Raw genomic sequence first — 16411 nt, 5'->3', positions numbered from 1 at the left:
CCTTGGTAAACTTAAATATCTATGGTCACATATGACTAGTTCTGAGACCTCACACACTCAGCTCTGCTGGTGCCCCTCTATCCCAAACCACAGCCCCCCTGCACTCCCCACACCCTCCAGCTCTGCTGGTGTCCCTCAATCCCAAACCATAGTCCCCTGCTAGGCCAGTCCTGGGCCCCCCCACATGCTCTATTGAGCAGACCCTGATTGTGTGACAGATTCCAAAGTAAAATCTCTTCTAGCTCCTGGTGAAATATGGCGGGGAGCAGAGAATGCGCGGAGGAGAATTCCACAGCTGGAGTTTCCTGGGGCTCCTGGCTCCACAGAACTTTAACGAATAGGTAACTTTAATCACGCGAGCTCGGGCCTTTGGAGCAGTTAAGCCCAGGGATAATATCAGCTGATAGCATGTGCTCAGTGCATCGGACTCTGTGTCCAGCTGGGACCCAGGAGAGCTTTCCTTCCCTTCCTGCTTTGTTGTTACATTCCCTTGGACTTACATCAGCTCAGCTTTATTGGTTGTTGGTAATCACAATAAAGAAAAAATGTGTTCGCTGTTAATGTGTGTTTGCGTATTTATGTTTGTGTGTCTTCCAATCCATCCCTTTGGACCCCATTTCCCCATGCACTGGTTCATTCCTACCTTGGAGGGTTCTCCTCCATATGGACCCCATCTGTCTGGACATTATCCTATTTCCCCCTGGAGAAAATCTGTCTCTCCCTCAGTTTCCTCATGGCCCCCTTCACCTCCTGGTTCCTTAGGGTGTAGATCACCGGGTTGAGCACCGGGGTCACCACCGTGTAGAAAACCGACACAACCTTGTCCAGCGAGAAGCTGGTGGTAGGGCGGGTGTAGATGAATATGCACGGCCCAAAGAACAACGCCACCACCGCCAAGTGGGAACCACAGGTGGAGAGCGCTTTGCGCTGCCCTTCAATGCTCCGGCTCTGCAGAGAGACCAGGATCACCAGGTAGGAGCCTAGCAGGGCCAGGAAGCAGGTGAGAGAGATCATGCCACTGTTAGAGACGATCAGCACCCCTGTCAGGTAGGTGTCGGTGCAGGCCAGCTTGATGACAGGCGGCACGTCGCAGAAGAAGCTATCGATGACATTGGGGCCACAGTAGGGCAGCCGGACGGCGAGCACGGTCTGCACCAGGGAGTGGACGGTGGCTCCAGACCACAGGGCCCCCACCAGCCAGGTGCAGGCTCGCAGACTCATGAGCGAGGGGTACTGCAGTGGGTGACAGATGGCCACGTAGCGGTCGTAGGCCATGGCGGTCAGGAGGAAGATCTCGGCACAGGCGCAGAGGTGGAGGAAGAAAAGTTGGGCCATGCAGCCCCCGAAGGAGATGGTCTTCTCCACAGAGAGGAGATCAGCCAGCATCTTGGGGGCCGTGACCGAAGCGTGGCAGATGTCGATAAAGGAGAGGTTCCCCAGGAAAAAGTACATGGGGGTGTGGAGGCGCCGGTCGTTGACCACCGTCACCATGATGAGGACGTTCCCCGCCAGGATCAGCAGGTAAATGATGGAGAAGAGGGCGAAGAGGACCAGCTGCAGCTCCCGGGTCTCGGTGAGGCCGAGCAATACAAAGTGCGTCACCATGGTGCCATTCTCCCCCTCCATGCAGCAAGCTCTGCGGGGGAGGCCCACGCACTGCACCAGGCAGGGAATCACGGGGACGTGTGCCGAGCAGAGCTCTTCGCTGGGATCTGGGGGCAAGAAGTTCAGGGCCTGGGGATGGGGGAGTTTCAAAGCCAGCTAAGGGATTTGGACACTTAAAATGAGTGGATAGCGGGCATCTGCTTCCCTGAGGGGGATTTGAAACACTCACTCTACAAGCGGGTTTTTTAAAAAGAGAGTGCCCAACTCCCATTGACTTTTACAGTGCCTCACTCCCTTGGGCTCCCTTGGAAATCCCAGCCTGTGTGTGGAGGAGAAAGAAAGAAAGAAAAACCATTAGCCACATGAAACTGTCACGGACATGGTGTCAGGTTAATAGCGAGGATATCTACGCACAGTCATTATATCCAACAACCCAGTCCATGCACAAGACAACCGATAAATCATTGTACACAAGCCATTCCCACAGACACACACACCTCTCCCCACCACACCAAGGGCTCAGAAGAGAGCCCAGGGCCGGTGCAACCACTAGGTGAACTAGGCGGCCGCCTAGGGCGCCTAGTGGTTGGGGGCGCCTAAAAGCCCACTCAGGTGAGGAGGTGGAGTGGAGGTGAGCTGGGCGAGGGGGGGGGCGCGGGGAGGGCCACCCACAGTAACGGGGGGGCGCACAGGGGAACCGCTCCCCGCCCCAGATCACCTCCACTCTGCCTCCTCCACTGAGCACACAGACCCCGCTCTAAGTCTCCTCCAATCACCGCCGCAAGCAGGGCCGGCTCCAGCATTTCTGCCGCCCCAAGCAAAAAAAAAAAGCCGTGATCGGCGGCAGCAATTGGGGGGAAAAAAAAGCCGCGATCGGCTGCGGCCGTTCAGCGGCAGGTCCTTCACTCCTAGAGGGAGTGAGGGACCTGCCACCCCTGAATTGCCGCAGGTGCCGCCCCTCTCCCTTGGCTGCCCCAAGCACCTGCTTGTTAAGCTGGTGCCTGGAGCCGGCCCTGGCCGCAAGCCTGCGAGGGGAGGAGAATTAGAGCGGTGCTGGCGTGCTCAGCGGAGGAGGTGGAGCGGGTGAGCTGGGGCGGGCTCCCCAGGAGGGGTTAGCTGCCACAGGGGAGAGTCTCCCCAGGAAGGGTTAGTTTCCACGGGGGGGCTGTCTCCCTGGGCGGGGTTAGCTGCAGAGGGGGAGTAGCTGTTGTGGGTGGGGGGGCTCCCCAGGCTGCGGGGGTGGCGGGCTCCCTGGGTGGGGGGCTGGGTTAGCTGCTGCGGGGGGGCGGGGTTAGCTGGGTGGTGGGGGGGCAAGGTGGAAGTTTCGCCTAGGGCGCGAAACTTCCTTGCACCGGCCCTGAGAAAGCCTCAATGTCAATGTCTTTCCACCTTACAAAGAGAGAGAAGGGGAAGTACTGGGTCTATTCATCTTGCTGAAGAGAAGGTTAAGAGGTTTACAGATTCCAAGGCCAGAAGGAACCATTGTGATCATCTCGCCTGCCCTCCTGTACCACAGGCCACAGAACTTCCCCAAAATAATTCTTTTAGAAAAACATCCAGTCTCAATTTTAAAATTGCCACTGATGAAGAATCTACCATGATCCTCGGTAAATTGCTCCAATGGCTAATCACCGTCATTGTTCAAAATGTATGCCTTATTTCCGGTCTGAATTTGTCTAGCTTCAACTTCTAGCCATTGGCTCATGTTAGATATTCCTCTGCTGAAGAGCCCATTATTAAACGGTTGTTCCCCGTGTAGGTACTTATAGACCAGGGATCAGCAACCTTTGGCTCGCGGCTCGCCAGGGTAAGCGCCCTGGCGGGCCAGGCCAGTTTCTTTACCTGCCATGTCTGCAGGTTCAGCCAATCGCGGCTCCCACTGGCTGCAGTTCACCGCTCCAGGCCAATGGGGGCTGCGGGAAGCAGCACAGGCTGAGGGATGTGCTGGCTTAGCCCTTCCCGCAGCCCCCATTGGCCTGGAGTGGCGAACTGCAGCCAGTGGGAGCCGCGATCGGCCGAACCTGCGGATGCAGCAGGTAAACAAACCAGCCCGGCCCGCCAAGGGCTTTCTCTGGTGGGCCAAGTGCCAAAGGTTGCCCATCCCTGTTATAGACTGTAACCCTAAACTAAATAGATTGCAGCACTAGATCCAGTGGCTGGGGGCTGAAGCTAGATGGATTCAGACAGGAACTATGGTTACAAAAAGTTAACAAGCCATTGAGACAATTTACCAAAAGACAAGGCGGATTTTCCACCCCTGGAATCTGTAAGCCAATACAGGACAACTTTCTTGAGGATTCACTCCAATGCAACACCGAATTATTGGACTCGACTCAGGAATCCCAGGGGTGAAATTCTCTGGTCTGAGCTATGCAGGAAGTTAAACTGGGTGAACAAAATGCCCTCTTTAATCCTTAAAATCCATGAATCTATCCTCCAGGGCAGAATCTGATTTTTTATAATTTCAACAGATAATATCCATGTTCTATTTTTAAACATTTGTTTCTATTTTTATCTATTTAAATGTTCACAGTTGTGGAAAATGATGGAGGTGTCAGACAATAATTATTTGACGCTGTGCTATAAAAAGTTAAAGCTTTATAACCCTTAACACACATTGTCAACATGACATGTCAAAATGTACAAAGTAAATCTCCTTCAATTAAACTCTAATAAGTGCTCAAGCAGCATCTTTCTTACTTTGCCTAGCTAAATTTTGATTATTTATGGATGGAGATACTTTTGTCCGTTTGTGTGTACGGTTAAATCAGTGTTCACCGACATTTACTGACAAAAAACAAATCCTTCCAAGAGTTGTATAACATGAGTGCTCAGTTACTGGGGGCAGTAATGGATGGGGGGGAATTCACTCCACCACCCAAGTGCCTGGGTGAAACCTCCTGCCCTCGGTTATGCTGGAGGTCAGACAAGGTGATTGAATGACCCCTTCTCGGTTTAACAACTATACATCTAGGGTTTTTTTTTTAAATCACTGTTCCATTAGGAGATGCAATCAGATGAAGGAACCTGGAATTTCCAGAACATAGTCAGATGGGACTGGGAGGGACTTCCTAAATCATAGAGTCCTCGCCGTACTGTTACAAGCAACCCTGTCATATAATCCCATTTGTAAATGGATCAAACTCCATCTTCAAGCTCACTAACTTGTTTGCCCCCCTCCCCTTGGGAGGCTATTCCAGAATTTCTCTCCTCTGAGGGTTAGAAACCTTCTTCTCATTTCCAGCCTAAATTTATTCATGGCCAGTTTATCCCCATTTGTTCTGGTGCCAACATTGTCCTTTAGCTTCAGTAACTCTTCTCCCTCTCTGGTATTTGTATTTACAGAGTGAAATCAGATCCTTTCTTGGCCTTGATTTTGCTAAACAAGCCCATCTCTTTGAGTGTCCTCTCATAAGATCAGTTCTCTGTTCCCAGGATATCTTAGCAGCCCTTCTCTGCACCTGTTATAATTTGAATTCATCTTTCTTGACCATGAGTAACCAGAATTGGACACACTATTCCAGATGAGGTCTTGCTAGTGCCTTGTACAATGGCATTAATACTCCCCTATTGCTACGGGAAAGCTCTACAGAAAATGTGTTCAGTATTTGTTGCGTGTGAATATTCTGCTCCTTGCTTGTTGTTCAGATCCCAACAGAGAGGGAAAAGGAGTAAATTCATGCCCAATGCATTGGACACACAAACGGCTCTGATGACCCATCAAAATACTGAATCACTGCTGGCTTACCAGTGTGCCAGAGTGGAGAATCTGGCCCCAGCCTAGTAACTCTGACACTAGAGGTTTTGCCATGATATAAGGGGATTTACCTGATCTAGTGCAGAGATGGGCTGAGTAAAGCTGCAGCCTCCTTAACCAAATCACTGTCAGAAAGCTCCACGGATTCATGCTCCTATTAAAAAAAAAAAGAAGAAAGACAAGAAATAGTTTGAGTTACTTCTCGGGAATCTTTGGGGACTCTGAATTTTCTGGACAATGCACCCAAACCGCTTCAAATTTCCAATCATTCGTAGCAAACGTTTCTATTCAACTTCACCACAGAGCTTAGCAAAATCTAATGTACAAATCTGCAGGCCAGACCGTCAGCTCGTGTGAGTAGTGCAGCCATGCGAGAGCCAGCAACGCTGCACGACTGACACTGGCTGAGTCTCTGGCTGGCTATTTCTGCAGCCTGGTCCATCCAAGAATCTTCAACCGCTTTATAAACCTTAGGCTCAGGTTTTCCCAGGAAGCAAAGGGAGTTAGGGGCTCAGGTTTGCTGGGAAATCCCAGCCTAAACCCTCCTTGTGAGGTAGAAGAGGATGCTCAGCTGCACGCTCTCGAGCTGGGGAGCAGCGTGGAGCCTCTGACTGTCAGGCTGCTCATGGCTTACATGGGGTGAAGACGTCTGCCTCAGTGATGTGCCCGGCGTTCCTGATAGAGGCCAGGGTAGACACCAGAGACCCTGTTCCCTCCCACACTAGACTAGAGCCTCAGCTGCTCTGAGTCAGTGCAGCGCCCACTGAAATCCGCTTACGGAAACCAGCTAGCAAGCCGGTCCTCCATACGGAGAGCGTCCCCAGCCACATGAGACTTCCTCCAGCATGGAAGGGGAATGAGCCAGCCTTTCGTGCGGGGGCTAAAGGAGCATACAGGGTTAGCGTGAGGATGAAGGTTACGGTTCGAGTGTGGGGTGACAGGTCTTTGACAATCGCAGCAGTTCAGGACACGGCCTCCTTCCTTGTATGGCTGGGCAGCACCTGGCGTAACGAGTTCTGATATCAGCGGACGCTTCTAGGCACTGCCGTGGTACAAAGAAATGATAAAGCCAGCTCCCCGGCTGTGCAAATCAGCAGAGCGTGTTCGCTTCAATGGAGCGGTGGCCAAGTTATGCCAGCTGGGCATCCGACCCATTCATAATAAATCCAAAACCCCGGGGCTGGTTAAAATCCCCTGCTCTTTGCCTTCTGAAGGCAGCGTACTTACCCGCTGAGCTAGCTGGGCCCAGCAGCTCCAGGATTTCCTCTCATCTCTGCATCCTGGCTTGGCAGCTCCCAGCCTCCTGCAATGCTGCTGCTGTCAGATATAGGACCGTCTGCTTCGCTCAGCCACCAGGAAGGAGGCTGGTTAAAGAGTGAGCTATTGGGAGACCTGTGCACCTTCCCCTAATTAAATCACCAGGGATGTGACTTTTTAAAAAAATATGAAATGTTTTCCCCAGGCGCAGAGTTTTCCGCAAGCCATAGTGAACTCCAGAAGCAGCCAAAGCAGGGAGCTCTGGGCATTCGGAGAACTTCCCAAGATTTCACTGGACTTCCTCAGCCCGCTGCTGTTTGCTCCAACTTTCCCCCTCCCCAACTTCACTGCCCACTGGCCCCTCTCATCTGCTTCTCCCTGCCTTGTCCCCTCCCCACCCTTCCCTTGCCTTTCCTTTCCATTTCGCTGAGCCTGTCTAGATAACTCACCCCCAAAAACTCCTGGCACTCAATGACATTCGCAGCTATCCCATTGTTCGCTCTGCTGGGGTGTTCCATCCCTTCACTCCCCCGCTGGCTCTCTGCTTTATTTAAATGGCAGCTTTTCGGGACAGGACCCATCTATAAAGTAGATATAAAGCTGGCTAGATCATCGGGCTCAATGGGTAGTAATCAATGGCTCCATGTCTAGTTGGCAGCCGGTATCAAGCGGAGTGTCCCAAGGGTTGGTCCTGGGGCCGGTTTTGTTCAATAGCTTCATTAATGATCTGGAGGATGGCATGGACTGCACTCTCAGCAAGTTTGCAGGTGACACTAAACTGGGAGGCGTGGTAGATACGCTGGAAGGTAGGGATAGGATACAGAGGAACCTAGACAAATTAGAGGATTGGGCCAAAAGAAACCTGATGAGGTTTAACAAGGACAAGTGCAGAGTCCTGCACTTAGGACGGAAGAATCCCATGCACCACTACAGACTATGGACCGAATGGCTGCCAGTTCTGCAGAAAAGGACCTAGGGGTTACAGTGGACGAGAAGCTGGATATGGTCAACAGTGTGTCCTTGTTGCCAAGAAGGCTAACGGCATTTTGGGCTGTATAAGTAGGGGCATTGCCAGCAGATCGAGGGACATGATCATTCCCCTCTATTCGACATTGGTGAGACCTCTTCCGGAGTACTGTGCCCAGTTTTGGGCCCCACACTACAAGAAGGATGTGGACAAATTGGAAAGATTCCAGCAGAGGGCAACAAAAATGATTAGGGGGCTGAAGCACATGACTTATGAGGAGAGGCTGAGGGAACTGGGATTGTTTAGTCTGCAGAAGAGAAGAATGAGGGGGGATTTGATAGTTGCTTTCAACTACCTGAAAGGGGGTTCCAAAGAGGATGGATCTAGACTGTTCTCAGTGGTATCAGATGACAGAACAAGGAGCAATGGTCTCAAGTTGCAGTAGGGGAGGTCTAGGTTGGATATTAGGAAACACTATGTCACTAGGAGGGTGGTGAAGCACTGGAATGGGTTACCTAGGGAGGTGGTGGAATCTCCTTCTTTAGAGGTTTTTAAGACCCGGCCTGACAAAGCCCTGGCAGGGATGATTTAGTTGGGGATTGGTCCTGCCATGAGCAGGGGGTTGCACTAGATGCCTCCTGAGGTCCCTTCCAACCCTGATATTCTATGATTCTAGGATTCTGTACAGCACCCAGCATGCTGTGCCTGGCTGGCCTCAGGCACTATCAAATTATGCTAATATAATAATAGTAGCCGAGCACTGCTAGAAACCTGCTGACATCTGACGGGGAATATAACTCTATCACTAGTTTATTTAGGGGGGGAACAGCTATAGACCATGACAGATGCGGCAATTTCCTGCAATGTCCTGGGCAAACCTCACTGAATTAAGTTCAATTATTTTAGGAGTTCATTTTAAGACATGCAAACATTCATGTCTTACTGTGGGTGGTGGGGAGACCTGGCTAATGTAAACCCTGGAAAGTGCTATGCACATCAAAGGACTGTTTCAAACGATGGGAACTTTTAAAGCTAAGTGGGTGTCCCAGGGGATTGCTAGGTGGGGGTTTGTAACTCCCCCAGTTAAGCAAAAACCCAGCCTCTTGAAGCGACACCCTGTGGAGGGCCGCACTGGCTACAAATCACCTATTCCCAAAGACCCAGGCTGGATAAAGGAGGGACTAAACTTGTCTGTGCTTGTTCTGAGCTAGTGACTGTGATGAACTTGTGACCCCATAAAAAATCCTTGGTGAGGTCTGGAGAATTGGTCACCTGCCAGAGCCCTTCTCTATCAAGCTTCTCTCCACGCAGGTAGGTTCTCTTTGTGTTTCTAATCTGTGTTCTCTGGAATGCTTTTACTTTAAGAATAAATGTGCTTGCTTATACAGGGCAGTGTGGTGACTTCACTGTGGGAAATTGCACTGTTTATAGCCGCTGAGGATCAGGGAAAGCAGCCCTGCTGAGGCAGTGTGACTTGCTGGGGAATTCACCGTGTCGACAGGGAACTGAGCGGTCGAGCGAGAGAGAGATGTGCATTTCCCAAGAGAGGTGATGGCTGGGGAGCAGGCAGCCTGAGAATGAGTGCCCTGGCTGGACCACGGAGTGGGGAATACAGGTGCGGTTGCCCTGACCTGTGACAGACCAGATCCCATTGACTGCAATGGAACCTACTTAATTTATACCAGGCAAGGACCAAAGTATTGTGCCAAGTCCTTTATTCTTTCATTATTTTAGCTTCCTACCAAAAGATGACATTTTCTGCCACCTTTTGCCAGTTCTGTCTCTGTTTACATGGCCCCTGTCAGCTCAGGCACACTGATGGATTTGTCCTCACAATAGCCCCAGGAGGTAAGAAAAGGTTATCATCCCCATTTTACAGTGGGGGAAACTGAGGCAGAGAGCGACATGGCTCAGGTCACATTGCAGAGCTGGGAATAGAACCCAGGAGTCCTGGTTCTCAAACCCACCCACACCCCTATGCTAACCAATTAGCCCCCACTCCCCTCCCAGAACCCAGGAATCCTGGCTCGCAGCCCTACAACTTTAACCACTACACCCCACTCCCTTCCCCAGGAGAAGAACTAAAACCACACAGTAAAGTGGCAGGAAGGCAGAGGATCCAGTCAGCCCTCCTGGGAGCTGAGTCTGTGGGTGCACTTCAGAGCAGGTGCTTGCAGAACCGACCCTGCCCTGCGCCGCTGAGAGAGTCTGTCTGGCTGTAGATCACTGGGTTTTGGACCTGGTTTTTGGCACCAGTCTGCACTAGCCGAGAACAGGAGAGATCCGATCACACAGGCTTGGAGTGGCGAAGGGAATTAGACACTCAAGTCCCTTTGAATTTCCTGGCCTGTTGTTTATCCCCTAGTTCTGTGCAAATAAAAGTGAGAATTTTAAGACCAGGTCATATCTCAGGAACCTCTGGTCCAAATGATCCCATCTTTCCCGCACACGCTGTATATTTACCTCCCATCTATCCTAGCAGTTTTCCAGCAGATCTGATGCTGCATGCGGATTCTAGGGCACTTTGAAAAAAGTTTTTTGAACAGAAGAGGCACATCAGCTTGAAGCGAGGGGCACCCAATGCTGGGCTGGCTCAGGAGGGCCCAGCAGGAAGCCAGGCTGCAGGTTTCTGTGCAGCTGGCACCTGGATTCCCCTCGCTGTGTCTCTCACTGCGCAGTAGTAGATGCCGGCGTCGCTCAGGCTGGCTCCATCTCGGGTGAGTTTGGTGGAGCGGGAGGCCTTGTGCACAGCCATGGTGAATTCTCCAGCGGTGGAGGAGCCGTCATGCCCAGTCCCTAGAAAGCTCGGCGCCCCCCGGCCCTGCTGGGGCTGTTTGTACCAAGACATCATGTCATGGGAGGTGGCATTTTGGCTGCATGGGATCAAGATCCTTTCTCCTTCCACATCCGTGAGCCGAGGGGGCTGGAAAACCTGGGCCAGGGCCCATTTCGGAGCCACTGCGGGAAGAGAGGCAGGGAGTGAGAGAGGGACGGACTCTCAGCCGCCTGGGCAGTGATGCACAAATTGTCTAGGGCTAGAGAAAACCTGGGTGCAGAGACGCTGACCCCACAGAATGAGCGGCTCTAACCCATACGAAAGGTGCTCAACAGTGCCGTGCTGGAGAGAGAGCGGATAAATCGACGGACCCTGCCGGGGGGAGGGTGACCAGATGTCCCAATTTTATAGGGACAGTCCCGATATTAGGGGCTTTTTCTTATATAGGCGCCTGTTACCCCCCACCCCCTCCCAATTTTTCACACCTAGCCAGAGGCTGGATGAAGACAAGAGAAGGAGACTCTTACCCACCAAGTAGGGACAGCACAGGCAGTAATTCCTTCATGGCAATGCTCAGAGCACTGGCCGCGTTTTGTGCTTTCTAGCCGTGACTAACGCCTGCCACCCAGCTGCCTCTGCAACCGCAAACACCCCTTCTGCACAGAGCAAACTGCTTCAGAGCACCTAGCCCGTCCCTCCCTCCACCCACCAGTCTCTTCCCTTCTGAGCTGGTCGCAAGACAGCACAGCAGCCCCCTTTGATCTCCTCTGAGGTAGCAAGAGCGATGCACAGTTAAAGATACAGCAATTGTAAAACTTCTCTCTTCTATCTCGCTAGCTGCATTCCCAGGGCCTCCGTGTGCTTAGGCCCTCAGTGGGGCTAGTCCTTCGGCTGGGGCCTGGTGCTCAGGTGCGAACGTCACCCCCCAGTGCTCAATTCTGAGACTGTCCTGTCCCGTCACACAGCCATGATTCCACCCCTGAGCTTGCAGGGCTGCGGACAGGGGCCAGGGGCTGGGCTGGGAGGTTCTTCTACAAGGGGAGTGGGTTGTGGCTGGGAGATCCTTGCCTCAGGCAGCAGTGGCTGCAGGGGAGTGGGGGGTTGGGATTGGGAGGTCCTCGCCCTGGGACAGGATGGGGGGGGAGTTGGGAGGATCATGCACGGAGGAGGGGGCTGAGGGGCTGGGGCTGGGGCTGGACTGGGGCTGGGAGGTTCTCGCCCTGGGACAGGATGGGCTGGGGCGGGCGGGGGGGGAGTTGGGAGGATCATGCACGGAGGAGGGGGCTGAGGGGGCTGGGCTGGGAGGTTCTCGCCCTGGGACAGGATGGGGATGGGGATGGGGGGGAGTTGGAGGATCATGCACAGAGGAGGGGGTTGAGGGGGCTGGGCTGGGAGGTTCTCGCCCTGGTACAGGATGGGGCACGGGGGGAGTTGGGAGGATCATGCACGGAGGAGGGGGCTGAGGCGAATGGGGCTGGGGCTGGACTGGGGCTGGGAGGTTCTCGCCCTGGGACAGGATGGGGCTGGGGCAGGCGGGTGGGAGTTGGGAGGATCATGCACGGAGGAGGGGCTGAGGGGGCTGGGCTGGGAGGTTCTCGCCCTGGGACAGGATGGGGCTGGGGCGGGCGGGGGGAGTTGGGAGGATCAGGCACAGAGGAGGGGGTTGAGGGGGCTGGGAGGTTCTCGCCCTGGGACAGGATGGGGCACGGGGGGAGTTGGGAGGATCATGCACGGAGGAGGGGGCTGAGGCGAATGGGGCTGGGGCTGGACTGGGGCTGGGAGGTTCTCGCCCTGGGACAGGATGGGGCTGGGGCAGGCGGGTGGGAGTTGGGAGGATCATGCACGGAGGAGGGGGCTGAGGGGCTGGGCTGGGAGGTTCTCGCCCTGGGACAGGATGGGGCTGGGGCGGGCGGGGGGGAGTTGGGAGGATCAGGCACAGAGGAGGGGGTTGAGGGGGCTGGGAGGTTCTCGCCCTGGGACAGGATGGGGCACGGGGGGGAGTTGGGAGGATCATGCACGGAGGAGGGGGCTGAGGCGAATGGGGCTGGGGCTGGACTGGGGCTGGGAGGTTCTCACCCTGGGACAGGATGGGGCTGGGCGGGCGGGGTGGGGGGGGAGTTGGGAGGATCATGCACGGAGGAGGGGGCTGAGGCTGGGGCTGGACTGGGGCTGGGAGGTTCTCACCCTGGGACAGGATGGGGATGGGGATGGGGGGGAGTTGGGAGGATCATGCACGGAGGAGGGGGCTGAGGGGGCTGGGCTGGGAGGTTCTCACCCTGGGACAGGATGGGGATGGGGATGGGGGGGGAGTTGGGAGGATCATGCACAGAGGAGGGGGCTGAGGCTGGGACTGGACTGGGGCTGGGAGGTTCTCACCCTGGGACAGGATGGGGCGGGCGGGGTGGGGGGGGAGTTGGGGGGATCATGCACAGAGGAGGGGGCTGAGGCTGGGCTGGACTGGGGCTGGGAGGTTCTCACCCTGGGACAGGATGGGGCGGGTGGGGTGGGGGGGGGGAGTTGGGAGGATCATGCACAGAGGAGGGGGCTGAGGCTGGGACTGGACTGGGGCTGGACTCGGAGGTTCTCGCACAGGGAAAGGCCAGGGCTGCAGGGCTGTGGGACTCAGCACACAGAAGAACAGAGCGGAGTCTGAGACCCGGGCTGCAGAGATATTCAGAGGAGCTGCTCCTTGCTGCTTATGCACCCAGAGATGCAGGCGCGTCTCCTCCTCATTCGCCCTGTCGGTAAATCCCAGGGAGTCTCCACGAATCAAATACTCCAGGGAATGCAACAGGCGCTGCCGGTACCAAGCGACAGTGGGGGTGGAGGAGATGGACGTGAAGCTGCAAGGTAAGGTGACATTCTCCCCTTCAGACGACATCAGCGTGGCAGGAGGCTGGGTCACCGTATCCTTACCCCCTTGCTGGGCTCTGGCCAGTGGGGCTGCAAAAGAGAGAAGGGTGGTACAGAGCTGTTGGCCCTGAGAGCACATCCCTATCCCACTTCCAGTAGCCTTCCCCTCCTGCCCCCCAAATTCCCCTCTCCCTGGCAGGCCGAAATCTCCCAGTCACACTGCTGCTGAAGCACCTGTTTCACATCTGGCAGCTCGAAAAAAGTCTCTTGAAACTTTTTTTCCTACAGAAAGTGGCTTTTTGACAGAATAAGAGACTTCCCCTGTCCCTCTAACAACCCCTGGCTCTAACACAGTGTTTTTCATGCATCAATCTCAAAAAGCTTGACAAAGAAGGTCATTTTACAGGTGGGGAAATGAGGCCCAGAGAGGCCTTGCCAAAGCTCACCCAGCGGGCAGACTGGGTCCTACACTCCGGCGCTCTCCCCACAGTCACACTGCCCCATTGGGGGGGTTTCTGCCAAAAAAGCACAAACTGAAAATTTTTCACTTTTCATTTTTTCCAGGCATTTTGTTGGTTGATTAGTTTGGGTTTGTTGGGGGGCGGGGGGTTGTTTGGCTGGGGTTTGGGGGTTGGTTTTTGGCAGGTGGTTGCTTGCTGTTTTACTATATAAACATTTCTAATTGAATCTTTCTTTGCTTTTTAAACAGATTTCTAGGAAAACAAACGACATTTTGGCCCCTGGTTTGACAATTCAGAGATGTAAAGGCCACAAAGGATCACTAGGAACATGGCGATCCCCTGTATAACCCAGGCCAGAGCCTTTCTCCTGGGATTTCTGCACAGAGAGTGAGCTACAGCTGAGCTTTTAGAAAGAGCCCAAGCGATGGAGACACCAGCAAGTCCCCAAGAAAAGTTGTTCCAATAGCGAATCACCCTCCCTGTTCTAAATTGGCCCTTTATATCCAGCTTGAATTTGTCTAGCTAGCTTCATCTCAGTTGCTAGATCCCATTTGAAATTAAAGAACTGCCATCTGCTTTCACAACTCTTCACCCTCCATAGCTACGTATCGACCATGAGCAGCTCACCTAACAGGAATGATTGGCAGCAATTTCCCCACAAACCCACCTGAGATGCAGAGGGAGAAAACCAGGACACCATCCAAGGAGATCATTGCATTGAAGAGACAGAGAAAGCCCCCAGCTCTCTGCTCTCAGCAGGTTTTCAGCTCTGAACAGCCAGGACTCTCTCCCTTCTCCTACAAAACGCATAGAAGGGCTGGTTTGAAACCTGCCTTTAGTGCCCCCCAGCAGCCTGTCTGAACATTGCACACTGGTCAAACGTGTACCAGGGAGTTACCATAGGAGGTGTTTGTGGCTCAGGTTTGCAAAAGCTTCAGGCACCCAGCTCCCAATTCCCTTAGGCTGTTTGGAGGATCCCAGTCTCTGGATGGAGAAGGGAGAGTATTCGGTGGTGGGTGAGTCACAGCTGGACGACTTCTGGGGACCACACTTCAGATCCCCAGGGGTACCTCCAGTCCTGGTGTTAACACTTCCAACTCCCAGGGGTCTGAAAGCCAGGAGGGACCATTCGCGCTAGTTTGACCTGCTGTCTGACACACGCCAGAGAATTTCATCCACTTGCCCTGAGCCCAATAAATGGTGCTGGATTAAAGTATCTTCCAGGAAGGAGAACAAGAATGTTCAAAGGCATCTGGCCTTGATCGGAAGGCCTCAAGAGCTGGAGAATTCACCCCTCCCCTTGAAAGTTTATTCCTATGGTTAATTGCCCTTGTGTTAGAAATCTGTGCTTAATTCTTGTGTACTTCAACTTCCAGCCCATGGTTCTTGTTCTGACTTTCTCCACTAGCTTGAATGGCCCATTAGCAGCCGATGTTTGCTTCCCATGAAAATACTTCTACAATGTGATGAAGGGTCCTCTCAGTCTCCTTTCCAATACGCCAAACACACTGAGCTCTGTAAGGCTCTCACTGGAATAGCCAGAGTTTTAATTGTGACAGAAAACATTGGTAGGGACATTCAACCTCATGCTCCAGGGCTTGAGCCCCTCTCTGACTACTAGAGGTCAGGAGGAAACATTCACAGGGGGAAATTCACAGGATCTTACACCTTCCTCGGAAGCAGCTGGTGCCAGCCGCTGTCATAGGCATGAGACTGAGCGAGATGATTGCTGGGAGTGGCAGCCCTTCTATTCCTTTGCAAGTAGTCATTAATAACACCACCGTCTCTCTCGCATATAGCGCTTTGGGCGATCTCAAAGCACTGCCCAATCTTTCACATATTGATCCTTCCAGCCCTCTCTCCCCCCGGGAGGAAGGGCAGGGCTGTTTTCCCCTTTGGAGAGATGGGAACTGAGGCCAAGTGCTGGCCCAAGATCACCCGGGAAGTCTATGGCGGAGGAGGGGCCTGAATCCAGTAACCTCTGCACTGTTCCCAGCAGCATGAGATAACTGCTCTCGGCAGTAGGGGAGATCTGAGGAGCCCATTCCCCCACCATACACACACCTGCTCCAGATACTGCACAGCTCAGGAAGCCCCTGGAGTCAGTGTGTCTCTCACAGCACACAGGTAGGAGGCAGCGTCTGAGACCCAGGTCTCCTTGAGGTGAAGGAGGCTGTATTTCCCAGCGGTGCTGAGGAAAGCAGTGAATCGCCCATACTCCTCCTGACCAGCTGCTACCTGGTATGAGACCAGGCCTGGGGCTTTTCCCTCCCACTGCTGGTACCAGGCCAAGCCGTAGAAGTTGGCAGTTTGGTATGTGCAATTGATCTGGAAGGCATCCCCTTCCTTGGCAGTGACCGGCCCCTCCAGCTGGTGCACAGTGGTCTGGGCCATCACACCTGGAACAAAACAACCATTGGGGGTCTCACACAGACAGCCACAGAGAGACTGTGTAAAGCCCCAGGCGGAATGGACAGCGAGTATCTGGTGAGAGTCAGAGACTGTGCAGAGCGGCACCACTCTCACAGACAGGAAAGTCCAGAGGGAAGCCTGGCTAGAGGGAGGGAGCTGTCGTCTGTCTTGCACATGGGGGTGAATCACACCTGGTCCATGGCTACACCTTGGTCATCTCGGGGAGATCAGGAGGCTGGGCTCCCTGTGCCCTCAGAGAGAGCTGTGCTGTGTTCAGCTGAGCCCCAAGCCCAACACGGGACGAGGAGGCTGGCAGGCTTTTG

General features: G+C 53.8%; 2 protein-coding genes across 2 annotated transcripts; both read right to left on the bottom strand.

Moving 5' to 3' along the window:
* Nucleotides 1-690: 690 nt before the first annotated feature.
* Nucleotides 691-1896, bottom strand: LOC101935796 (olfactory receptor 4E2-like). Its single transcript, XM_005312842.3, has one exon. It carries the CDS (start codon nt 1624-1626, stop codon nt 691-693), a length of 936 nt encoding a protein of 311 aa, XP_005312899.1. The 5' UTR covers nt 1627-1896.
* A 4240-nt stretch (nt 1897-6136) lies between these two features.
* Nucleotides 6137-16127, bottom strand: LOC101936070 (uncharacterized). The gene is made up of 4 exons (XM_065566499.1): nt 15771-16127; nt 10258-10416; nt 7562-7974; nt 6137-6242 (listed from the first exon to the last, which is right to left on the bottom strand). Exons 1-4 carry the CDS (start codon nt 16068-16070, stop codon nt 6137-6139), a joined length of 978 nt encoding a protein of 325 aa, XP_065422571.1. The 5' UTR covers nt 16071-16127.
* Between the last annotated feature and the right edge of the window lie 284 nt (nt 16128-16411).

This window comes from Chrysemys picta, chromosome 13 (genome assembly GCF_011386835.1).
Source record: "Chrysemys picta bellii isolate R12L10 chromosome 13, ASM1138683v2, whole genome shotgun sequence".
NCBI lineage: Eukaryota > Metazoa > Chordata > Testudines > Emydidae > Chrysemys > Chrysemys picta.
This window is presented reverse-complemented; position numbering and strand designations above follow the sequence as displayed.